At 39.7% G+C, this 25,569-nt stretch overlaps 3 protein-coding genes across 3 annotated transcripts in view; all 3 read left to right on the forward strand.

The window, feature by feature from the left end:
• Positions 1–12,323, forward strand: part of map3k22 (mitogen-activated protein kinase kinase kinase 22) — a 40,562-nt gene extending 28,239 nt beyond the window's left edge. Inside the window, exons 10-18 of the mRNA XM_062441095.1 lie at positions 412–485; positions 2,130–2,191; positions 3,791–3,862; positions 4,414–4,578; positions 6,131–6,279; positions 6,391–6,522; positions 7,604–7,733; positions 9,074–9,251; positions 10,099–12,323. Coding sequence (XP_062297079.1) covers positions 412–485; positions 2,130–2,191; positions 3,791–3,862; positions 4,414–4,578; positions 6,131–6,279; positions 6,391–6,522; positions 7,604–7,733; positions 9,074–9,251; positions 10,099–10,327 — 1,191 coding nt within the window. The 3' untranslated portion in view covers positions 10,328–12,323. The remainder of the gene's footprint in view (positions 1–411; positions 486–2,129; positions 2,192–3,790; positions 3,863–4,413; positions 4,579–6,130; positions 6,280–6,390; positions 6,523–7,603; positions 7,734–9,073; positions 9,252–10,098) is intronic.
• A 1,071-nt stretch (positions 12,324–13,394) lies between these two features.
• On the forward strand, positions 13,395–19,835 carry cry-dash (cryptochrome DASH). The gene is made up of 14 exons (XM_062441096.1): positions 13,395–13,537; positions 15,242–15,414; positions 15,815–15,908; positions 16,009–16,139; positions 16,241–16,389; positions 17,192–17,280; positions 17,405–17,478; positions 17,591–17,680; positions 17,867–17,946; positions 18,032–18,091; positions 18,211–18,368; positions 18,454–18,573; positions 18,785–18,961; positions 19,132–19,835. The coding sequence occupies exons 1-14, from the start codon at positions 13,475–13,477 to the stop codon at positions 19,237–19,239; spliced, it is 1,566 nt and encodes a 521-aa protein (XP_062297080.1). The 5' UTR covers positions 13,395–13,474; the 3' UTR covers positions 19,240–19,835.
• A 251-nt stretch (positions 19,836–20,086) lies between these two features.
• On the forward strand, positions 20,087–24,912 carry myd88 (MYD88 innate immune signal transduction adaptor). The gene is made up of 5 exons (XM_062441097.1): positions 20,087–20,512; positions 21,539–21,673; positions 23,220–23,397; positions 23,941–24,032; positions 24,147–24,912. The coding sequence occupies exons 1-5, from the start codon at positions 20,206–20,208 to the stop codon at positions 24,299–24,301; spliced, it is 867 nt and encodes a 288-aa protein (XP_062297081.1). The 5' UTR covers positions 20,087–20,205; the 3' UTR covers positions 24,302–24,912.
• Positions 24,913–25,569: the final 657 nt, after the last annotated feature.

A 25,569-nucleotide genomic window follows, 5' to 3' on the forward strand; every position in this document is an offset into this window, starting at 1 on the left:
AACTGTAAAGTAGTTTTAAAGGACTTACAGTCAACCCAGACTGTATTAAAATGTAATTTCCTATTTATAGTTGTGTATAGTCTAACAAATTGGGCGTTTAGTCTTTTAAAACGATGATTATTCTTGTTTTTCATTTTCTGTTCAATCATGGCTGAACTACCATGTAGACCAGAACTGTGTTTTGGATTGGTGTCCTTGCCAAGCGGATTCAATAATTCAATATATTGAAGCTGTATATACCATTTATATGCTGCTTTTGAGGAGAGATGTCCATTACAAACAGTACTCATGCCCTTTCAGTCTTATATTGCGCTGCAATGGTACACACTGTGCTGTCGATACTGCTGTATGTTCTCCACATGATTGCATGTTGTGTGACCCTCGATCCCCGTGTGTTATTATATCTGTCAGATGCTGGATCCCTTTGGGAGTGCAGACAACTCTCTGTCAAGCAGCTGTCAATCAATAGATCAAGCACTGGACAGGTGAGCCATCATGCAGCGTGCGATTTATGACCGTCATTTCGAGTGGATTCAGATTTATGATGTTACGCATTAATAATGCAGAGCGGTATTCTTTACAGAGATGTGAGACTGTGAGGCTGCTGTGTGCAAGTCTTGGTTTGCATCATCTTGTTTATGCCTGTTATCTTACTTGGAAGTGAACTTCTATGTTGCAAACAAACACACACACACACACACACACACACACACACACACACACACACACACACACACACACACACACACACACACGCAACCAGAAGCTCTCAGTAAAGTTGATGAATGGTGTTAAAGGTGAGCACAGCTCTCGGACTCTCTGACCCTGCCTTCTGCCAATCAGGTTCATGCAGATTTGCTCTTTGTTGTCCTTCCATAACTCACCATTGAACATTGTATGACACTTTTAATTGGCCCTCTTCCATCATAACAAGGCAGTTACATTGACTTTAGTTTATTTTTAAAATGTATACACTTCAATTAACCTTACTATTTTAAACAGTTCATGGAACCTTTCTCCTCCAATTATCAGTTGAGATATTCTATACAGCTCTTTTTTTCTGTTCCTGTAGTCTCTAATTCTAAAGATAATAATCCTCTATGTTTATGTTTAAAACTCTATCTGATGGAATAATCTACCTGTAAATATTCGATCTATATCATATTTCCACTCATTCAGAAATGCCCTGTCTTCTTGTCTACTTGGGCTTATATAGTATTATTATTGTTTAGGACACCCTTTGTAAACGAGATGTTACATCTCAAGGGGTTACTCCTTAATAAGGAATTTCCAAAGAAAGGTCACTTTACTGTTGCCATGGCGACATAACTCTTATCTGGACGCTTGGATTCCATCGTTATCACGAGAGAGAGAGAGTGAAACAGAGACTGTGTGGGAGATGTGAGAGAATGAACAAGAAAATGAGAAGCAGCTAAAGAGTGAGAGTGAAGTTGAAGGCTGGAGAGTGAAAAAGAATGAATTTGAAACAAAAGGGAAAAGAAAAGTGAGCGAGAGTGAGGTTGAGAGAGAGAGAGAGAGAGAGAAAGAGAGAGAGAAGGACGGAAACAGCTCTACCTGCACGAGGCTTATCTGGGCTCCAGGCTGCAGAACAATGGCAGGAAACAAGTGCATGGAACTTTTCCCTGCAAGCGGGCATGCGTGCCCCTTATCCAGGGTCTCGTGGCCCCGCGCCGCCCTGCGGTCAGCAGAGACGTCACTCTCTGTCGGGTCGTCCGGCCAGGGCTGGCCACAGACAGCCAGAGAGGGTGGGAGGTGGGGGTTTAATGTACATACACATATTTAATGATAAAATATTTGTTACACTTCCAATTGAAGAGTTCTGAGCACAGCACACACTTTCACTTTCTCATGAGTGCAGAGAGGTTTTAGCCGGCACTCTGCTTATCTTTTCTAATTCAACACATTATTGTTGTAACATCAATCAAAACTGAAGGCTTAGTAGTTTGAATGCAAAAGCCATTTTGAAGTATTTTGTGGCGATTCAGAAGTTTTAGGCTAGCAGCGTAGCCAGACTCTGTTTGAAGATATGAAGGAATGACTGACTGAAATAGCAAATCATTTTTCAGCTTTTCACCCCCCCTCCCCCCCTCGTTCTCTTGTCATTTCAGCCCTCCGTTCTCACAAAACAACCGCGACAATAATTACCTGAACCTCAACTATGAATACAAAGGTAAGTGAGGAGAAACCTGCAGCTGTGCATCTGTTATCGTCCCTCCAGTTCTAAAAATGCTTTCTTTGCTCAACTCAAACACTGCAGACAGATGAAAAGAAAAAAGCTTTTTTTTGTTCCATGGTAATTATAGCGACAAATCAGTTTCACAGAAAAAGGATTCTGTTCCTATTAGCTCCCGATTACCTAAAATGCTTCGTCACTGCAAATGCTCCCTAGAGATTACTAATGAGGAGAGGGATGATGTTATTTGATGGTTCTATCTGAGAGTATATATACTTGAAATGAGGAATAGGTTATTGCAAAGATATTTAATATCTTGGCTGTATGTCTTGTGGAGCTGAGTGTCTCATGAGGTGATGAAGGGAGTGTGATAGTATCATAACTCTTCCTGCTTTATCTTCCGCCCGCTCTCCTCTGTGTACCCTTTGTCCATCTCCTTTTCCCTTTTGTCTCTCCCGTCCCATCTCCCCTCTGCCATCTTTGCCTCTTTTTGTTCAAACTCCAGTTCCTAATAGACATCACTGTTTTCCTGCCTTTTCATGATCACTTCCCTGCTCAGTCCCCTTGCTTCTTGATGCCCCCCTACTCGTCTACTCCTCGCCCCCTGGGTCCCTGTCTGTCCCTTTTCCTTCAGAACGCAGATCAAATGGAGAAGGATGATAGATAAGGCCACACTAATCCTCCTGAACAGAGGATACAGCAGCTCTCCCAATCTGGTCATTTCTTTTTCTGCTGCACCACCCCCTTGCTGTAAAACTTAAAGAGGGAGTACGGCAAATTGTGCACACAGACTGAGAGAAATGGAGCTTCTTATAGCTGCAGCAGTACTTGAAGACTCACTTGGGCAAGCATACATGCACGTGCTTGCACACACATACACACACACATACAGGCACGTTCCCCTCCCTGATGTAAAGCTGTGTGGCCCTTCCTGCTGAGGGCTACGGTATTTGTTTACCATTCCCTGTGAGTAGATTTTTCCTCTCCATCCCGCACTGCCAAACACAAAAAATAACTCCCGTCTCCATGGGATACGGCCACAAAAACAGCACGAGGGGAGGCAGTCATCTGACAGAACAGCTGCTTTCAATTGCAAGTGGCTCCACTGCTCTCCATTTAGTGTGTGTGTCTGTGTGTGTGTGTGCGAGTGTCAGCGCTCGCCTGCGTCAGCAGTGCTCCCCACCTGCCTTTAGTTACTGCTCCACTGGGTTCAGTGCTGCTAAGGCTAAGCTAGCACACATGAGCTGTTTTCAGCTCTCTTGGCTGCAGTGAAGCGATACAACAGCTCTGTTCCGTGTATGAAAAGCTTTCTTCCTTTTTGCTGCTTTTGCGCTTGACTTTGATTTCACATGCCAAGATGAGCAAAAGCGATGTAATGTCTCTCAGGTGTGATCAGATGAAATGGGAAATTCTGTTATCCTTATTAGGCATCAATATCTTTGTGGACACGTGCTCCCCGCTGTTTCCAAGCAGTTAAACCTGCATTTATGAACTTGAGAAATGACTGAATTGAGAATTCAGTTCTAAGAGTAGATGTTGTGTCCTCAATCATAGCATTTTCTAACTGACAGCTCTTCCTCATTGCTCCCTCTTTAGGTCGCCATGGGAAAGGAGGGACTTTCCCTCGTCAGTTCCAGTTGCCCAATCGCAGCAAGGATTATGGAGACCGTAAGAAACCGGCTTTACTAGAGCACTAACAACAACACTATTATTTCTTAGATTAAACAGATTTGCTAGTACGTCTAAAGGACAACACAGACTTTCTAACTTGAGGTGTCTGATATAGGATCTCATTATGTGCCGTGCCTCCTGCTCACATTTCAACACACTGCCAGATAAAATATATTAAAATGCTTTTGACAATTTTGGCATTTCTTGCACCATGTGTAGATTTGGTACAAGAAGTGCTGGCTTGCTGTTCCAAGCAGCTGCTAGTAATTGCTTACTCAGAGGCTAACCTTGGCTAGCAATGATTTACATTTCCCTGTGGTGAACTCGAACTTGTATAAAAACACAGCGCCCTGCTTCCTGTCTAAGGGGAAGTGGGACGGAGTGGCAAGAGGCACTCCGCTCTGGCTGGCCCTGCTGGCCAAGAGCTCCCTTTATGCACAACACCTGTAAAGTAACTGTGTGAAAACTATAAAACTCATTTGCAGAACACACAAAAGATGTAGTGACCTGTGTGTGTAAAGTCAAATATGTTTCATTTGTGTTTTCAGGTCGCAGGACACTTCCGCGGAGCTTCATGCCGCAGGAGAACCTCTTCCAGCTGGTTCCATCTAGTCGCACACGTAGTTACAATGGAGACAGTACGCTGCAGTACAGCGACCTGCGCTCAATGGGCCGCACCACTGACAAAAGCTGCCAGCGTGGTACAGCCAAGTGTGAGTTGTTTGTCTTAAAATCTCAAAACTGTTAAAGTGGAGGGACAGGAAAAGGAAACATTCTTCCTGAAACATACACAGTTTTAAATTAGCTGCATTTTTGTGAATTATAGGTATGGTTCCTGTGGATAATCAGCTAAATAAACCCTCATTTCATAGATAAATTCAGAAATCTCAGTGTCTTCTGCTTGTCAAGAGTAGAGCTGATAATCATGCCTCAATCTGTTTTTGGTACTGACTGCCCATATCACAGAGTATTTGAAAAGTGTCAAGTATCAATTAATGTAAACAAATCTCATCGTAATTTCCCAGAGCCCAAGTTGACGTCTTCAGATTGCCTGTTTTGTCAGACCAACAGCCAACCAGCAACCAAAAATAATCAGTTTACAATGAAATAAAACAGAAAGCAGCAAAAGCACAAAGCTGGAGCCAAAAAATGTTCGGCATGTTTGCTTTAAAAACAACTGAAACGACTAACTATCCACCAAAATAGCTGCTGATGAAATATCTGTAGATCTAACAATCAATTCAGCTCCAGTTGCATCTGATGTCTGGTTAAATGTGTGGTCTTATTTACTTGTTCTTTGTTCAGATTCTGATGTAAATCTAGATTATGCCAATTTTAGACTCTTTTATTAATGTAACTTGTTTATAGACTAAAGTTAACATTTACAGTAAAAACCTGAGCGTTTATTGTTAAATGGAAATAGACAAAGATGTACACAAAATATAGAAAATGACACTCAATAACACTGAGAGAATTTGAGGGGAAGTTTTTTCCTGGGAAAAGTCAAACTGTTATTTTAGGAGTTTTAAATGTGTTACGCCATTAAGGATACACACAAAACATGTATAATTTCTATTTCCAGTAAACATTCTATTGGTTTCATAGATTCATTATTCCTTATAATGGATAGTGAGAGGCAGCAGAAATAATTAACAGTAATACTTTACGTCACAGCACACAGAATTGACTTCTTACTATCCTGAACACCCTCTCAGATTGAGCCATGTCACAGGCTCACTAATCACGTCTGTCCTTATTCAGTTTACGGGCGCTGTTGCCCAGAAACTGTCTATGTCATGATGCAAAAGCTCAGCTCAGCAGTCTGTGGTTGACGTGTCAGTCTCCGGTGTCCTTCTCACCCACACACAACCGAACTGTCTAACCCGGCCACAAAAAACCCTGTTAATACCAAAACAAAGTCTCAGAGTCTGGGCCTGTGTAGATGAGAGTTGTTGAGATGATCTCTCTAGGTTTATACAACTTTCTGTTGGCTGATTGTGGTTTGACTCAGATATCTGGGGTTTCCCCCATCTGAGAAGGCCTGCGATGGGAATTATTTAAATACACTGCGGTGGATTTGACGTCTGGTCACGGTGAACTTTCTGTACGAGTTATATTCCGGTCTTGTGGTGGATTTTGAGACATGCTTTAGAGTTAGTGTTTGCTCCAATCAGTATATCACAGTGGATCAGTCTGCCTTTGGGGGCTTAGTAACAAAAATGAATTACTGGTGGGTTTTCATCATCTGGTGTTTTGTTTCTGCAGCACCGCGGGCGCCAGTCAACTGGCGACAAGGAAAGCTCCTGGGACGCGGGGCGTTTGGAGAGGTCTACCTCTGCTATGACGCCGACACGGGCCGCGAGCTGGCCGCCAAGCAGGTGCCCTTTGATACTGACTGTCAAGAAACCAGCAAGGTGAGAACGAGAAAAATCTCACATCTGTTTGGGATGAGTCACTGACTGCAGCTATTTTATAATTAAAAATAAAATATAATATATATGTGGATTGCTTGGTTTTCTCTGCAGGAGGTGAATGCTCTGGAGTGTGAGATTCAGCTGCTGAAGAACTTGCGTCACGAGAGGATTGTTCAGTACTATGGTTGTCTTCGGGACCTCGAACAGAAGAAACTCACTATTTTTGTTGAGTTTATGCCGGGGGTGCGTATTCTGCAGGCCATTCCATTTGGATATGTTTAGTCTTTTGAAGTCACATTGTAGTACGTCCTTAAAGTTTGGTTGAGATACCACATCGAATAACGTCTCAGAATGTTATGAAGTCAGTGTTTTTGCAGTAGAAATACGTAAACAGACATTTTAAGACAAATATCAAATCAAATCTGGACTAGCCACATCTGCTAAAAAAACATTTTATGAAATGTCACCAGCTGTCAACAAACATGTCCTCAGTGGTTGATGTCAGCCGAACAGCTCAGTTTATGAGATCGTTTTCTCACTAAATGAGCGTCTTAATGAGGTGCTGTCGCCTGCGAACCCTGTCCCTGCGCCTGTTTTTAATATTTCCTGGGCAATTTCTGTGTTTTTTTGTTTGGCGTTAAGTGTCTTAGTCACACATTGTCTTGTATTTGGAAATGTTTATGTTTCGCTGGAGTTTTCTGGCAGAGGCAACAGGAGAGATGACAAAGCCAAGTTTTGTGGCTGCGCCGCTGGTTCTGACCGGTAACACTTTAGTGACCCGTGGGGGAGTAGGTGAGGGGGGATGAATGTCACTCTGAGAGCCAGAGAGCTGTTGAGGTGTCTTATTGGCAGCTGAAAGTAAGGGGGGAGAAGTGTGATGGGAAGTTTTTTGTTTTCTCTGTTGTAGTCCAAAAGTGCGTCACAGGTATAACGGGCTGGGGTTACTTGCTTTTGTGATTTCCTCACGAGGAACTGAAAACAGGAAATGCAGCACATTGAAAATGCTTGGACATGAAATTGGACAGATTCCTTTTTGGACATTGTATGTTTATATATACTCGGTATTTGTACTTAAAAATTGGCTCAGATGTTGTTTTTGCAAAAAAACTGAATAAATCCACTTCAGCTAGAAATGTTGTTGCAAGCACGCAGCCACATTTTCAACCATCTCCATCATGAACATTGCTCTAAAGTAGATCCTTTTCAATTTCACACACTACAGCTGTGACAATGATATTCTACAGCCAATATAAAGATTTTAAATGCATTCCCCAACCTTTCCACTCAGTCTTTCTGTTTCCTCTCGCTCGTGTTGTCACTCCAGGGCTCAATAAAGGACCAGCTAAAAGCTTATGGGGCACTGACGGAGAAGGTGACAAGGAGATACACCAGACAAATCCTCCAAGGAGTCTCCTACCTGCACAGCAACATGATTGTACACCGAGACATCAAAGGTAAATGAAACGGCAAGCAAAGGTCAGGATAGGATTTTAATTGGATTTGTAACCAGCGCACACCCACACTTGAGACACCGACTTAGCTGACAGTGTGTAAACAGAAAATTAGACATTTTTTATGATCTGCATTGCAGCAACTGGTGCTGAGAAAACTACAGATTGATTCATCTTATTCCTGTTGACATTTCCTCATTTGATTATTCATCGTCTGCTGAAGGAGCCTGGAAAAAATGGGCTATTTCGAACTCCATTTTGGGATATATTAGGCGTCATGCTGGTGAAATTGGACAGTCTAAAAATGTTCAACTCCGGATGGAAAGGCTTTAGTTTGGTTGTCTGCACGTTTGGGAGTCGCTGCTTCGTTCAGCCACAGCCAAGAAGGGGAAATATACCGTCTGGTGTGGAAAAAAGATAGTAGGTCTCACAGGACACAGGCAGGCTCTATGAGAGTTTATGTGGGTGGTATTTTCCACTTAGAAATGCTCTTCATGTGTAATATACAGTGTATGCTCATCTCACCACACAAGACTTTTTCTGTAAGCAGTAAAAGAGCTGTCAGCACATGCGGTTTTTTGGAAAGCACTTGGCATCGCAGCAAGACATTAGACTGTAAAGTTTCTGTGAATTAAATGTTCCAAAGGGCCAAACAAAAACCTTAGAAGCAGTTAATGTGATTCATTGGAGAGTCTCACACCCTCTTAAGAAACAGGCAGGCAGTGGGAACAGGCTAAAGAAAGTGAGAAGTTAAGGGTTAAGGTTAAAGTTTCAGTCTCTCAATCTCTGCTGGCATTGGGTGTGGAGGGGTGAGTGGCGAGTGGTGTGCATTAGTCACTGATCAAACAAGTGGTGTGCCTGAAGGAAATGGGATAGACACAGCTACATGTAGGAAAATTACGAAGGAAGAAGGAGAAAGGGTGTAAGGTTTTCATCTGACCTGTGTGGTCAGTTAATTCAATATTTTATTTTCTGATGTGTTTGAGGGATTTTTGTCAATGTGACAATACAAAAAAAATGTTTGCAGAGTTGACTCATGGTCATATTTATATATAAAAAATAGCAAAAATGTTATACTTTGACATTTTAAAAATACATCTGCCGGTGTTCCTTCACCAGACTTGTCAAGCCATAGGAAAAGTTTACCTTTCCCCTCAGGTTGTTCAGTCAGTCTAAGTGTTGGGACAGGCACTTTTCTAGCCTCACTGTAACGGTCGACTACATTAACTGAACCTCCAAACTGTCAGAGTATCCTTCAAACTGTCAGTGTCCCTTAAAGGTTACTGCAGGTCCACCGGAGGCTCTTAAATAATTCTGAGCCTTATTTTGTTTCATTCCACCAGGCGCTAACATCCTGAGAGACTCCTCAGGGAACGTGAAGCTGGGAGACTTTGGAGCCAGCAAACGTATCCAGACCATCTGCATGTCTGGTACAGGCATCAAATCTGTCACTGGCACCCCCTACTGGATGAGCCCTGAAGTCATCAATGGGGAAGGATATGGCCGGAAAGCCGATGTATGGTAAGAACAACATCAGATGAAACTGTAATGAGGCCCAGAGGGGGTGTGAAACTGTTGCGGCACAAAAATAGATTAAAAATACACGACGAGACTGTAACGATGAGAGCTGTGAAGTTATCCATAGAAAGTTAAGAGTTCTAAACTTATATGTAAACACTTGAGGTGATATGTATTGTATGTGAGCACAAGGAAGTTCACTTTATTTCTGGAAAGACACATGAATGCTAACTCAACAAAACAGAAATACTTTTAATAGAAATACAGGAATGAATACAACATTAACCACTTGTGTGTGTACAGTGACATTTAAAAAAAAAAAAAAAAAGTGTGACCTTTTACCGATAACTGTTTTTACACATGGGACTTTTTGAAGACATCTAGTACTATAAAAAGGTACATGAATATGAGCATGTCATATATGTATTTATAGATATATATATATATATATATATTCTTTTTATAGTCATTGTGGTCACCTCGAGTAAAAAAACGCACTGTTGTAAAACCCTAAAAACTTTTATAATACCATCTCCCTTTCTTCAGAGCAGCCTGCCTGTCAAACAATGTCATAAATCTTTGAGAATTTCCACAAAAAAAGTGTCTAATGTTTATTGAAACAGTGTGGTTAAGGATTAACTCTTATTTTTCTGGACATTGATTGCACTACATCATAAGGTGTTAATGTTTCAAACACTAGTACGTTCTATAAATACCCTATAATATAAACGTGAATACACATAAGCATAACAGCCCATTAAACTACATGTAAACTAGTATTTGATGCCATATGATGAACTTCAGTGTTCTGGTAATCAGTTGACTTTACTCTATGTTTGATTGTTTTCAGGAGTGTTGCCTGCACCGTTGTGGAGATGCTGACCCAGAAACCTCCTTGGGCTGAGTACGAGGCCATGGCAGCAATTTTTAAGATTGCTACCCAGCCTACAAAGCCCATGCTTCCCGATGGCGTGTCTGACGCGGGCAGAGAATTCCTGCGGCAGGTGTTTGTGGAGGAGAAGTGGCGACCCACTGCAGACAACCTGCTCAGCCACCCGTTCGTCCAGGGCAGCTTCTGAGGCGAACCCCCCTACCCTTTCCCTGCCTGCGAGGCCTCCTCGGCCCGGCGCCTCCCCTCCTCTCCGGCCCGCCCCGTCCCCAGGGCCCCCAGTCACCAGGCTCCAGGGCTCAGCACCACTTTGACTTCCTGCCCTGTCATCTATCACCAGTGTCTGCCTTGTCAGGACCGAAGCAACCCCTGCATCGCTCACCAACTAACTCAACCCGGAATATTCACTGAGAGGCCAGGTTGACTGCTGTCAGACCTCCAGAGCCCTCCGAGACATCGCAGTGTGGTCCCTCAGGAGGGGACTGACGAGAAAGCACTTAGCAGTCTCACAAGCTAGAGACTGCTGTCCTTTTCCAAGCAGATGAAAAAAAGACCCAAGTTAGAGAGAGCAATGATGTCTCAAGCTCTCTGGGTCTCACTTTACACTCATCTACTGCCGCAGAATAGTGTTTAGGATTGGCCGGGCACTGCGTAATCGTGATTGAGTGGTGACATCGATCACATCTGATAGTACTGTAAGTCACTCATTAGCCTAAGTTAGCTATGAGTGAAATCAAGATGGTAGCCTATTTTTATATGACAGACAATAACACATACAAAGATCATCGTCTTAGAAGATGAGTTTCTACCGTCACGTAAAAAAAAAAGTATTTTCGTCAACGCCTTACAATAAGAATTTGTAAGCAAGAATGTCTTTTTTTTAGCATCTTAGAGGGTTACCCTACTTTCATAGCACTCACATCCCCATTTAGAAGGATTGTCAACGTTGCACTTTTGATATCATGCATTGAGACATTTCCACCATGCAAGATAATCAACTGAGGAGATATTTTTCTATTTGATGCCTTTTATATGATTTGATAAGGAGAATTGTTTAGTTTGTTCCAATGTCAAGAAAAAAACAACCAAACTTTTGCATCAGTGTGCAATGTTAATGTCTATGAAGCAATACCAACGCTACTGTTGGAGTCTGTGACATCCATTCCAGCTTCCCATGCAGTGAGCCTTGTTCCATTCAGAAGTGGCCAAAGAGAATTTTTAAAAAAGAGGCTGAATGAAAAAAAAGCTGCCAAGACAAACAAATACATTCAGGCTAAGTTCATGTACAGTATTATTAGTCATGTTGGATTATTTGTCACCTCAGAGCCCTATAGCCTTTTCTATGTTATGGCAGCTTTGTGCACAGTAGACTGCACAGACCAAATCCGATGCATTGATGTGACATTGTGTTGCTATGAAAAGCATGATGAGAAATTCGATTGAAGGAAGCGTCTCTTTACGCATTCATTCGTGTTGTAATATGAATTAAATCACACCATTGCCTTTACTTTGCTTTCCACACTATGTATGAAACGAACGGTTCAACCGATGACCACTCGACAGCACACCTCGCTCTGTGTAACATCACGTGAGATGAAGCAAAATGTCAGACGCCAAATAACGGTCATGTTGGAAAAGATTGAACCAATGCTTCATTCTTTAAAGTGGAGATGATCCGTGTGGAAAACCTGGGGATATTAATGACGGAGGTATAGTGGCTAGCTGTAACGCAGTGGCACTTGGAATGATCAAATCTTTATTTTGACCCTTGTCAGTGCCTTACCTGAATCTGCTTGTTAACAAAAATGTTCACTGCCAAAGCGGAAAGCTTCTTAATAAAGTGAGCAGCTGTTCTGTAGAGAGCATGTGCAGGATTTGCTGAAGATCTTTTATATGGAAAAAAAGAGTATACTGTAAATACATATTGTTCTGCACTTTTGTATGAAATTTCTTTACATTATATACAAATCCATTTGATGAAATAGCTACGTTATACAGTAGACTGTACTGTGATTTAGATCGGACTATGTATGATCTCTTTGAGAGCTGGTAGGCAGTATGAAAAGGCTGGGAGGCTTTCGATTGGGACAGAGTTTGTTTTGTCTTAATGACAAAGCCTTGAAACATGAAATGTATCGAGTCATGGATCTTTTGTACATTTAACTTAATAAATCAAAGGTCTAAGACTATTTTCCTGTGTGATTTCATTGTGTTATTTTGTGATCAAATAGCCCTGGACTATGCTAGATTTTGCAGATCAGGGTGTCTAAATGAGTTTTCATACCCACAAAAAATGTGTATGGAAACATTTAAGTTTGTTTTTTGGTTTGAGAACCAGCTGGTGTGAATATTATAGTTCCCAAAAATCAAGAACAGGTTTGCATATACACAGTATCATAGTCTGTGAATTTCCTACTGCAAATAGAAAGCTTCTAAAATCAACACTTCTGTTTCTTCTCTGAAGAAAGTTCATAACCTACAGATTTAGGGTGTTTTTTTTATAATTGTTGTCATTATGCAGCTTTAATCCTCATCCCACCAACTGACTGAATAAACTACTGTAAAAAAAACCCAACAAAAAACAACCATCATAGCAAAAATGTTAATTTATTTCTTATCAAAACATTATTAGTGAAATAATTAATGTCATTAAATTAAAACAAATGTTATAATTATTTAAAGTAAGTTAGATAATTTGCATATTGCTTAAAATGAAAACGTATACTTTTCTTTAATGCAGTTTTTAAATTCAGTAAGATCTTAAAAATTAAAAAAACGAGGAAAAAACCCTCCTCCTCTTAAAGACTTCAGATGTAACCCAACATTTTCATAAGTAGCCTAACTGTAATTTAAGTACATTTTTCCCTCAGTAATAGTAACAGATTACAGTTACATTCATTTTGTAATTAAATTACGTAACGCCGTCACATGTAACTACTCCCCAACCCTGGATTAAAATAAGACTTAATACTCTGGGGCTATTAAGGTAACATTTTTTTTGTTTTTGCCCCATTTCAGATAATCATATGCTTATCTGTGAGGACAATTATGATCAAATAAAAAAATATTAATTATTTAACTAATTAAATGATCTTGAATTCGAACTTTAAGTTTTTGATTAATTTACGGGCACATGTTTAAAAACAGTGGAAAAGTGACTTTGCTGCAGCTTGAGGCAGTTATAAAATCAAGCTTATAAAACCTGATGTTTTGTAACAACGTGTCTGGGAGCGTGAGCCAGTCAACACAGAGCAGACACACCGGAGACGCAACTCTCTGAGACTCTCTCTGAGCTTTCTGATACAACTGCTGCTGCTTTTATTTATAAACGACCAGTATGTCTACCTCCCGTACAATCATATGTTTACTGAGAAATGACCTGCGACTCCACGACAATGAGGTAAGAGTAAGAGTGCAATGCGAGTTCATTTATCTGATAAAACGCTATCTAACGCTAACTTTAAGCTTTAAGAGCACATTTAACCAACAAGTGAATACGTTCACTTAAGTTATGCCTATATGCTTGTATTTGCTGTATTAACGTCATTACGAGCACATTTTAGCTTTGTTATGTATCTTTACCCCGAGTCCTGTCTAGTTGGTAACCCCCGACCCGCGATACGCCACGAAAGATCTCGCGAGAGATTTCGTTTTAACTCAAACCATGATCTTTCCCTACCGCTAACCAAGTGTTTTTGTGCCTAAACCTAACCAGACCTTAACCACAGCGTTGTCACAGCATATAACACTATTATTTTGTACAACGCACACAATGAAAAATCAACACGTACAAATATCGCGAGAGTTTCGCAAATATGTGGTTACCATTTAGACCACGACCACCAACATCAAGCTTCTTTTTTTTTAAGTTGACAAAAACAAATAAAAAATAAACGTTATATGTACATAGCGTACACAACGGTATACATTCTGGGTACATACAAAAATACAAAGGAAAGTTAGTGTATATGTGAAAGAAAATGTACACATATAACTAGAAATTAACGCTAGGGGGATGGGGATCTATAAACATTTTTTATCACAGCTCAATGTGTTACAGTTTGAATTGCTTTTGGTTTGGGGGAGTATGGAATTGAATAAATGTATTGTTTGATATAATTGCTAAATGCATTATATCAAACAATATTATAATGGAATTTGACCATTATAATAAGATTTATCATGTACAAATGAGAATTCTTCTGTTATTTTCCATGAGACCAAGCTGCTCGCATTTCACCAGCTGAATAAACATTACTTTAGGACCAAAAACCTGATTTTTAAAGTGAAATTATCTTAAATTTTGAATTTCATCACAATCACATCACATGTCATATGTCAAAATCCATTTCCTGACTTACTCAATCCCCATTTCAGAGGTTGAGCTACTGAACACAAGATGTCTCATACTTTCACTGTAAAGTCCGTTTTCTGTGTATGTGCCCTGTTTCCACATCACACTTGTTAAAGTTGAAAATGAGACTGGAATTGACTTCCAAACTATTTGTGATGCCACAAATCCTGCTCATCAACCCACGCTTTAAAATTGGATTTTCAATGAACCCAGACATTTCAGCTTTTCTGTCCACTGTAAGCAGATGAATGTGAAAAGAGCCTTCCACTGTCAAACTCTGGACATACATCATTCTGCACAAACATTTATCTGAAAGAAAATCACATTTTGAGTGCAGGGGGACTTTAATCTTTAATAGAGAGTTGTAATAGAGCTCAAGTGTTATGCCTTTAGTTATCCATGATCCATACTGTATGATAGTGATGCCAAACTTATCAATATGCACGACTTCCTAGTTACAGTAGACTACAAAATTAAACACAGAATTTTTCATAACAAAACTGACACTTGTTATAATGTGTTTTGAGCTGGACACATTTGACAATCAAGACATATTTTTAAGGGATTCTGTATTAAAGGAAAATCTGTGTCACTGATACATTTCTGTTGTCAGTAGTTGGTTTGGTTTAGTCGTTACCATTTTGGAGGTGCTCACATGGAAGTTAAAAGTACTATTTTACATAAATGTGTGTTGTTTTTTTTAGTTCAGGTCAGTTTGACTAATACACTCACTGGTATTTTCTCATACAGCTTTTCCACTGGGCTCAAAGAAATGCAGAGCACATCGTCCCGCTGTACTGCTTCGACCCCAGACATTATATGGGAACCTACAACTACAACCTACCAAAGACGGGACCTTTCCGCCTGCGCTTCTTACTGGACAGTGTCACAGATCTCAGAAACACACTGCACAACAAGGGCAGGTAAATAAACTGTTGTTCACTGACTGATCCTCCTCTATATGCTCGTAATTCATGTATCCTCTACTGCTTTACTGATTTAACTTTAACTCTTCAGGTCTACCTTTGTTGCAGCAGGTATGAAGATGGCCATGAACTCATGTATAATGTTACTGTCACACAAAGACTTGATGCAGACGTTTTCCTGAGCTCTCTTAGATTTTATTGATACAGATGTCATCAGGACAGGATCAGGACACACCTGGGCTTATAGGAGGTCATGTTTACATTAACCTGTCTCCTGCACACGCTGTTCCCATAACTATGTCTGGTCAGCCAGGGGGAAGTGGCCAGGATGCAGCTTGCCTGGGATGGCATTCACTGGGGCTTACTTTGTGTGTTTATGTGTGCGTGTGTTTGACAGCAACCTCGTGGTGAGACGGGGTAAACCAGAGGACGTTGTTGCGGACCTCATCAAGCAGTTGGGCTCTGTTAGCACTGTGGCTTTCCAGGAAGAGGTAGTTTTAAACAGTCTCTTAATATTGTTAATTATGACTTCTTTATTTCACTGTTCTGTGATTTTTGACATAGCTGACCCATCATGCGATCATGTTCCAGATAACTTCAGAGGAGCTTAATGTGGAGAAAAAAGTGAAGGATGTCTGTGCACAGATGAAAGTCAAAGTTCACACCTGCTGGGGGTCGACACTGTACCACAGAGATGATCTCCCATTTCATCACATGTCAAGGTAAGAGGACACACTGCTAGCCAGAGACAATCTTGACAGTAATGAGCAATATCGGTTGAAAAGTGCTAGAAATGATTTGAAACCTTCATTGTGGTTGTTAGGCTGCCTGATGTGTACACTCAGTTCAGGAAGGCAGTGGAGACCCAGAGCAGAGTACGGCCTGAGTTCCCAACCCCTGAGCAGCTAAAGCCTCTCCCTTCAGGGCTTGAGGAAGGAGCCATTCCTACTGCAGAGGACCTGCAACAGACAGGTGAACACTGATTGTCTTATTGGCTCAATCTAAGCGGTTTAATTCATATAGTATCTCTTGCACTTCTGCTTTCATTTTCAGTGATATTGCAAAAATGATCAAACTTTGTCTGCATTTCTGTCACTAACACATATCCCTGTACATTTGTTTTACGTTCTTATATAATTGACTTTTATGTAAATGTCTTTACATGCTGCTTGCATATAATTGCTCATTTTATGCCGAACCATGCCTCTATTAAATTAATCCACACTGCTGCTGTTTTCAGAATTCAGTAGGCAAACTGCTGACCACCGATTTCCTCATTAAGTTGCAGACTGGATTTATATCCATGAACATGATTAAGCTTTCCTGATTCTATGCATCTTAAAGGACCAGCATGTAAGATTTAGTGGCATCTATTGGCAGAAATGCAATAAAATATTCACAAGTATGTTTTCATTTGTGTATAATCACCTGAAAAATAAGAATAATTGTGTTTTTGTTACTTTAGAATCAGTTCTTTATATCCACATGAGGAGCAGTTCCTTTTCACCATGTTGGCCCACCATATTTCTACAGTAGGCCAGAACGGACAAACCAAACATCAAGAGAGATGCCTTTTGTGTTTTTTGCAAATTTCGCAGTCACAGTAGGTCTTCCTACATGCTTGGAAGAGGAGAGGAGTATTAAACGGGTTGCAATATGTAACTTCACTGCTAAATGAAACGCTACACACTGCTCCTTTAATGAACATCAGGGGATGTTTAATTTGTGTGAAGGAGTCTGATGTTAAATTCCTTTTCTTGTTATATTCTCATAGAGCCTGTGGCTGATCCTCGCTCAGCCTTTCCCTGCACTGGTGGGGAAAGTCAGGCTTTGGGCAGACTTAAACACTATTTCTGGGACACTGTGAGTATAACTCCCCACACTTGAACCCTAGTTACTGTTCATAAAGTGGAAAAAAAAAAACTCACATGGTAATATACCTTGTATTATGTGGGTGAAATTAAGATATGTTTACTGTTTTCTATAGGATGCAGTTGCAACCTACAAGGAGACACGTAACGGCTTGATCGGTGTGAACTATTCCACTAAATTTGCACCTTGGTGAGTGTTATTGTGTCATTTCCTCTGCTGCTGAATGCTTACCAGCAAATAATGCTCTCTGTAAGTGTATCTCTGAATAGATCTCTAATGGCGTTGCACTGGCATTCTGCAGGCTGGCGATGGGTTGCATTTCACCCAGGTATATTTATCATCAGATCCAGCAGTATGAGAGGGAGCGGACAGCTAATCAAAGCACATATTGGTGAGTCTAAACACAGAAAAAAAAAACCAATACAATAGTTGCTGAATATAGTAACGGCACAAAGGCACTTCCAACTTCCTTCCAAATTTTAAGGTCTTGCTGTAGTCTTGTAGTATGAAGCTATTTAGTCACAAATATATGTAAATGTGTCTCTATTTTCAGAAAATCTTCACTGTTTTCTTGCAGGGTTATTTTTGAACTTTTGTGGAGGGATTACTTCAAGTTTGTGGCTGTCAAATATGGCAACAGACTGTTTCAGCTCAAAGGTAAAATGATTTGAGGTTTTCAACTTATTTTCTATCCCTATGATATTTTAAATGTAAAGCTCATATATTGGTGGTTTTTAATCAGGACTTCAAGACAAGTCTGTGCCGTGGAAAAAGGACATGAAGCTTTTCAATGCATGGAAAGGTTTGGACCATTTGTTCACACATATTCTTCATTAAAAGTCAATCTTTGTTTTTCAGAGGTGCATTAAGACAAGTAAATATGTGTGTAACTGAATGCATGTATTTCATTTGTGGTCACAGAGGGATGCACAGGAGTGCCCTTTGTGGATGCCAACATGAGAGAGTTGGCAATGACAGGCTTCATGTCCAACAGGGGGCGTCAAAATGTTGCCAGCTTCCTCACCAAGGACCTGGGCCTGGACTGGAGGATGGGAGCTGAGTGGTTTGAGTACCTTCTGGTAAGTGACGTGGCCAAGGTTTTAAGTCTCTCTGGAAGTCTTGATATCGTTTGTCTGTTCACCACTTTTTAATTTTCCTCCAAAGGTTGACCACGATGTCTGCAGCAACTATGGCAACTGGCTGTATAGCGCTGGCATAGGAAATGACCCCAGAGAGAACAGGAAGTTCAACATGATCAAGCAAGGCCTCGACTATGATAATAATGTATGTCTGTGTAGCATGAATTGTTAGTTTCACTTTCCTCCCTTTGACATTTGTCTGGAGCATGCCACTTTTAGCACTACACCACAAAATGTCTGATTCACAGCCTCTGCAAGTAAGGGTGTTGCCATCACATGATGGTGATGAAACCAACAATAATAGAAAGTTTCAATTTCATTCACCGAGTTATGTTTAATATTGCTGTGTTCTGTAGGGTGACTATGTGCGACAGTGGGTTCCTGAGCTGCAGAAAATCAGGGGAGCTGATGTTCACACACCTTGGACCCTCAGCTCTGCTGCGTTGTCACATGCACATGTTTCCCTCGGTGAAACATACCCCACACCCATCGTCATAGCGCCTGAATGGAGCAGACACGTTAACAAGAAACCGGTGGGTGTTCAGAGAAAAGGGAAGTGGATAGTATGACTGTGTGCATTTATCCCAAACAATAATTATAATTATTATATGAAACCTTGCAGTCTATTTATACAAAACAAATGTTTTTCTTTTCTTCATGAGATGACTTGAAGGTTAATAGATTTTTTTTTTTTTTTTTACAGAGTGGTACAGGACCTTCACCAAGAGGAAAAAAAGGGCCATCTCACACTCCCAAACAGCATCGGGACAGAGGCATAGATTTCTATTTCTCCAAGAGCAAAAACCTGTGATCTATGTCAAAACAAACACTGACACAGAGGATGGAAGCTCCGATGACTCAAACGTGGACTGTTGCTGTAATTTCTATGTTGACACTAATGTGTCAGTCGAGGGAAGTTGTCTGATGATGAGGAAATTGAGGAAATGCACATCCTTACTGTGGCTTGAATACTTGAACTTGATTGATGTGCAACTAGTTCTCTAGAAAAATAGGTCTCATGATGTTCCTTTCCTGGACCCAGCGCTACATTTCCTGTTGTGTTGCTGCAACTGTTAAAGCCACACTGCGGGTTTTGCTTCCGCTGATCAGTTATTACGATCTTTTTTCTAAAAGTTTTGGTGCAGATTTTTTTTCTTGCAATTGTCTGATGCCTGTTTTAATATGCACTTTTTTTTATACTTGATTACATTTCAAGGTTTGCCTATCACAAACAATTGCGCAATAAAATTTAAAAATGGGAGAGTTTTTGCTCAGTGACTTTGCTCCGTAATGCAGTAAATTACATTTTGTCAACATAAACTTGAATCTTGGTTGCTTTTTCTATTCTACATGATCAAGCGGAGGTAGGAGACCCATGTCATGTGGGGAAGTTATGAATGCAGAAGAGAAAAGGGGACAGAATCAATTCAACAACTATCTATACTTTTGAAGAAATGTTCCTGAATTTCCCACTGCTTAAGTCATTTGTTCAATCAATAAAACAGTGATGTGTCATTTCAAGCCACCAATGCTATAATGCTAGAAGTGTAGAATGAACTAACACCACATATGTGGTTGGGGCTCTTTAATCCCCTCCCACGTGTGACGTAGTCCGCTGCAAACATCACTTCCGTGTTCTCATCAGGTATGCTGTGGACTCAGGATGTAACTACTTTAAAACACGTCGTCCGCTTGTTACTATGTTTCCTTTTTGGTGCTTTTAACTAAAAGAAAAAGCCTGATCGTGTTAAAAGGAAGTTTCTGGAAACTTTCAAACATGGCTTGCGTCGATTCAAAAGTTGACTTGGAGACGATTCCTCTTATTGCACTTAATGTGAATTGTCGGAAAAAGTTGGGACTTTATCTGAACCCCAGAACCACAGTGGCCTCGGACTGGATGGCTGTTGCAGAAGTCATGGGCTTCTCTTACCTGGAGATCAAAAACTACGAAGATACAAAAAACCCCACTCTGAGGATCCTGGAGGATTGGCAGGCTCGGAATGAAGCCACAGTGGGAAAGTTGTTGTCAATCCTAACGGAGGTGGAGAGAAACGATATCGTGGAAGATATCCGTCCTTTGATAGGTGCGTTCAAGTAGTGTGAAGTTTGTTTTGAACATTAACGCTCACTTTGTTGTGGGAAATACATATTATACACCGAGAAGTTTACCGATGAGGCTTGGTTTCGTCCATCCTGTCATTGCACTAGGAAATGATTCATATCTGAATTCCTTTATTGCCAAAATACCACACACGGTAATGTAGTCAACAGTGATTATAGATTTATTAAAGGATACATTTGTCTTAAAACAACAGTCAGGTCCCCGAATAAATACTGACATTTTTTAAAATAAAGTTAATGATACTGATAATTAGATGATTCCTTCATAATTTGCTTACAATGTAAGTGATGGGGGACAACATCTACAAGTCTCGTTCTGTGCAAAAATGTGTTTAAACGTTTATCTGAGTCTAATATGAAGCTTTAGTCGTCCAAATAAGTCCGGTCAAGCAGATATGCGTCATTTTCACTGTCTTATTAGTGCCAAAGTTCCTCTTTTTATATATATATATACTCTCACTATATTTAAACGGAAACACAAAGAGGGAATTTGATGCTAAAAAGACTGTAAGTGTGGCAGATAGTCTCTTGATATGACTAAAAATAACTCAGACTGCTGAAGCCTCATATAAGTGTCAAATAAACACAATAAATATAAATAAATACACTTTGAAAGGCATTTTTGCACAAGATGATGTGTAGACTCACTGTGAAGTTTGGCTTACATCACGTAGGCTACATTGAAAGCACATTTAAAGGGGTTCTTTAAACAGCCAGTATGAAAAGGAGGAATGATTACATGAAGGAAAACCTCTTTCAGTGTTCATATGGCACCTCACTGTTGTTTTAAGACAGACCTGAAAAAGTGTGAATCCATCCATTGAGGTTAATACATGTTCAGAGTAGTTGTTAACAATATTTCTTCACATCTACACTATGCCCACTTTCTATAACATATAACCCTAACCCTATAACATTATGTTTATATTATGTACGTCTGTCTGTCTGTCTTTGTGTGGTTTGCACATACTGTTTTTGTAATGTATCAGATGAAGATGTCAGGAAATATTGTGCGTACCAGAAGAAGAAGGCGGCTGAGCCCCCAGTTCAGGTTCCTGAAGTGGACAGCTGTGTCCCTCGCACCCCTGAGAGGTGTGGTATCACCCTGGAGGATGACCCTGAAGGTCAGTATGTCACACAACTCCAGTAGTTTTCTGTCTTTTTGTTTTTAAAGATCCCGAATAAGAAATACAAGGTAATGCCATCATAATTATGTCACTGCAAAAACACATGATTCATCTCAGTCAATTCATCAAAGGTCTCTTTAACTGGAAACACTTCACAGGTGCCGAAAACAACATTGATTACAGCCCCAGAGTTGCATTTAGCAGCTGCAGTTTCAGGGTTCTTGTATTGTACATGCTGCTTCACTGTCACACTTGATTAAAAAACAGAGCCATTGCTAATATCATTAGATACACCTGTACCATTCCTACTATGACAAGGCAAAATGTCTGCTGTTAAAAATGCCTTTTGCTTCTCTCAACAAGCTTTATGACATTGTTATGAAAGAAATGGTGGCACTTTTTGCAGGTTACCTTGTCCTTCCAACATAATTTTGGTCAGAAATTAAACCGTATACCAATGTGAGATGACACTTTGAGCTGCTGTATTAGAATGAATAAGATAAAATAAAGTGAATGTTATAACTGAATTATATGAATTAGCTAATATGCTTGTTCTTTATGACTTGTGTGTGTGTGTGTGTGTGTGTGGTGTGTGTGTGTGTGTGTGTGTGTGTGTGTGTGTGTGTGTACATTTGTCATTCATTCAACACCATGAGTACGCATAAATGCATAATAGTGTATGCATAATGAGTATGAGTATGCATGAAAGGCTATATTATGCATGAGTATGCATCACAGCCCTTCTGTAACTAATTCCATGCTACCTGTCATTTAGTTCTCTAGAAATGACACCTAGATTTTACATATTAGTAGAGCTGCAACACTTAATCGATTAATAGATTATTCAAGTGACAGAAAATTAATTGGGAGCTATTTTGATAATCACATTTTTATTTTTGTTCTTTTTTGAGGGAAGATGCCAAAAATGTATTTGGCTTCGTAAATGTGAGCATTTTAAACTTTTCTTTGTCATGCATGATAGAAAAATGAATATCTTTGGATTTGCACTGTTAATCAGACAAAACAAGACATGTGAAGGTCTCTCAGAAATTGTAACTATTTTTGACATTTTATAGACAAAATGATTAATTAAATCGAGAAAATTATTGGGAGATTAATAATAATGAAAATGATCGTTAGTTGCAGCTCTACATATAAGAACCTTTGGTATTATAAAAATGATGAATACGTGACATGTAAAGCAGTTATATATAAAAAAAAACGTTGAGCCGGAGATAGTTAGATTATGTTTATTTGTGGTAAAGTATCACACAGGAAAAGCTTCAATTTATCTCCTAATCTGAGAAGTCATCTCATGTTTTTGTTACTTATGTGACACTGCCTCTTTCCAAAACACTGCACAGTCTTGTGGTTAGATTATTATGTTTATGTTGTACGTCTGTGGAATATATTTAATTTCAGTAGAAAAATATTTTTTCCCAGTTTATTGTGGTTCCTTGTCCTGAGCTGTTATGCAAAACTGCCCTTGTAAGGATAAATAAAGTTGTATTATTGAATTTAACTGGAACTCAATTGAATCCAGGTGCTGCTGAGCTGTTTGATGCCTTCATCTGCTACTGCCAGAGTGACATCGAGTTTGTCCACGAGATGATCCGGGAGTTGGAACAGACGGATTACAATCTGAAACTGTGCGTGTTCGACAGAAATGTCCTCCCAGGCTCCTGTGTTTGGACTATCACTAGTGAACTCATTGAGAAAAGGTGAGATACACATAATAACATGGATGCTATGTCATGTTGATTCATTTTTTAACTTTACTTTACCTAGACAATTTGTCCAAAAACACACTGATACATCTAGCTGAGTCTAATGCTTGAACTCAAATTAGTTCACCACAAACATGGCAAAAGCAATGTAATGTCACAAGATACAGAGATGGTGTGTCAGATATTAAATGTTTGATTTCTGTGTTTTTTAAGTATTAATTACATGTAATGCAACTGTGCATTTAGATATATTTCTGATGCAGCATAGACTGCTTTCCTTTTTAATAACGCAATAAAATATATTTTACCATTTGATTGTATATTATTAGTCGTAGTGGGTGTCAAATAGATATGGAAAGGTCACAGATGAATAAAGACACAAAAGTTTCAGTCATGGTGGAAATCTGAACTTGTCGCCTTTGCAGTTTCATTTTAAATGTACAAAGCAAGAAACCAAAGTTGTCCATGAAAACCTCCCTATTTGTTCATATCACACTCAACTGAAATTAAATAAACTGTTTGTGACCATCTGTGCAGATGTAAGAGGATGGTGGCTGTGATCACAGATGAATATCTTGAGAGCGACGCCTGTGATTTTCAGACTAAGTTTGCTCTCAGCCTCTGTCCTGGTAAGTTACATTTTTGTCATGTTAAACAGCTATATCTTCCTTTTACTGACATATGTTTGTGTGTACATGTTTCCAAATGCGTAACTAACCTGTCATCCCTATTTGCCATTACAGGAGCTCGAAGTAAACGGCTTATTCCAGTGGTGTACAAGTCAATGAAGAAACCCTTCCCCAGCATCTTACGCTTCCTCACCAAATGTGACTATACCCGGCCTTGCACACAGGCCTGGTTCTGGGTACGGCTGGCCAAAGCTCTTTCACTGCCATAATCGTGGACCAGGCAGTTTAGAGTTGCCTTTTTATTCCATCTAATGGATTATGTGCGTCACGCAATGCCCGAACATGACAGGTTTACCTTTTTGTGCTATTGCTTGTGATGAAATCCTGCTGGCTTCTGAAACCACTTCTCATTTACTGTGTATTCATTTTATGTTATGTGTTCCCTTTGAAAATGACATAGTGGTTACTGAACGTTATCATGATGAAACTCAAATTGCACAACGATACCAAATATCAGAAATGGTTCTTACTGCACACAGCTGTTATTTCAAATTGAAGAATATCCAAGGTTATATAGTATTTATTGAGCTACATTGGTATCTTGGTATTCAGCATGCACTAAATGCTCTGTGAACATTGTGGATGCTCTGTAAAATGCTCTGTGGGCCACTTCCTCTTTTGAGTCGACTTCTAGATGAGATTAAAGATTTAATAGGAAGAGATATTGTGATACTTTCACAAACTTGCTAAATTTTAACTGCCTGCTGACACCTGCCTTTCTCTCCCACTTTCTCTGTCATATATATTTACATTTGATTCTGTATTTTTCTATATGGTCTTAATAAAAAAAAGTGAGTTAATTCTATAAAATAAAGCTTTTATACGATCTTTCTTTATTAAATTACAGTTACTTATGAACATTATTACAAAGGGGGTTACATCTGAAGACAGACCTTTATAAGTTTGCTCGGGAAAAGAGTGTTTTTCCTCATTTTGTAATATTTAACATGTTTCTGAATACATATATTGCTATTTCTAATTCTTACCATCAACCTTATTTGAAGACACACATAGGCTTAAATGGTGTCACAGTACCACTGTCAGACTGTTGACTTTTCAATTCAATTCAATTTTCAAATGAGAGATAAATCTTACTTTATAAGAAATGATCTCACTTATAACCCATGTCAGTATCCATGAAAAACGCCTGAACATAGATTTTGGTGGGCTTAATGGATACGCTGACCCCAACAGCTGAAAACATTCATTAGAAAATTAGAAAAGTGATCAAATGTAATACGTAACATTACTTTGATTGAGTAATTGAAATAGTTACATTACATATTACATGTTAAATCGGGTAACTAGTAATCTGTAACCAATTACATTTCCAAAGTAACCTTCCCAATCCCTGGCAGTCATGAAATCACTGTTTCTCCAGCAAGTGTCGTGATTGTGCAAGTCCTACGTGTTATTCCGTTCATTACCAGTAGTGGCGCCACTAGATGTAATGAAGAGGGACCATGTACTGGGGATT

This window comes from Scomber scombrus, chromosome 20, assembly GCF_963691925.1.
Source record: "Scomber scombrus chromosome 20, fScoSco1.1, whole genome shotgun sequence".
NCBI classification, from domain to species: domain Eukaryota; kingdom Metazoa; phylum Chordata; class Actinopteri; order Scombriformes; family Scombridae; genus Scomber; species Scomber scombrus.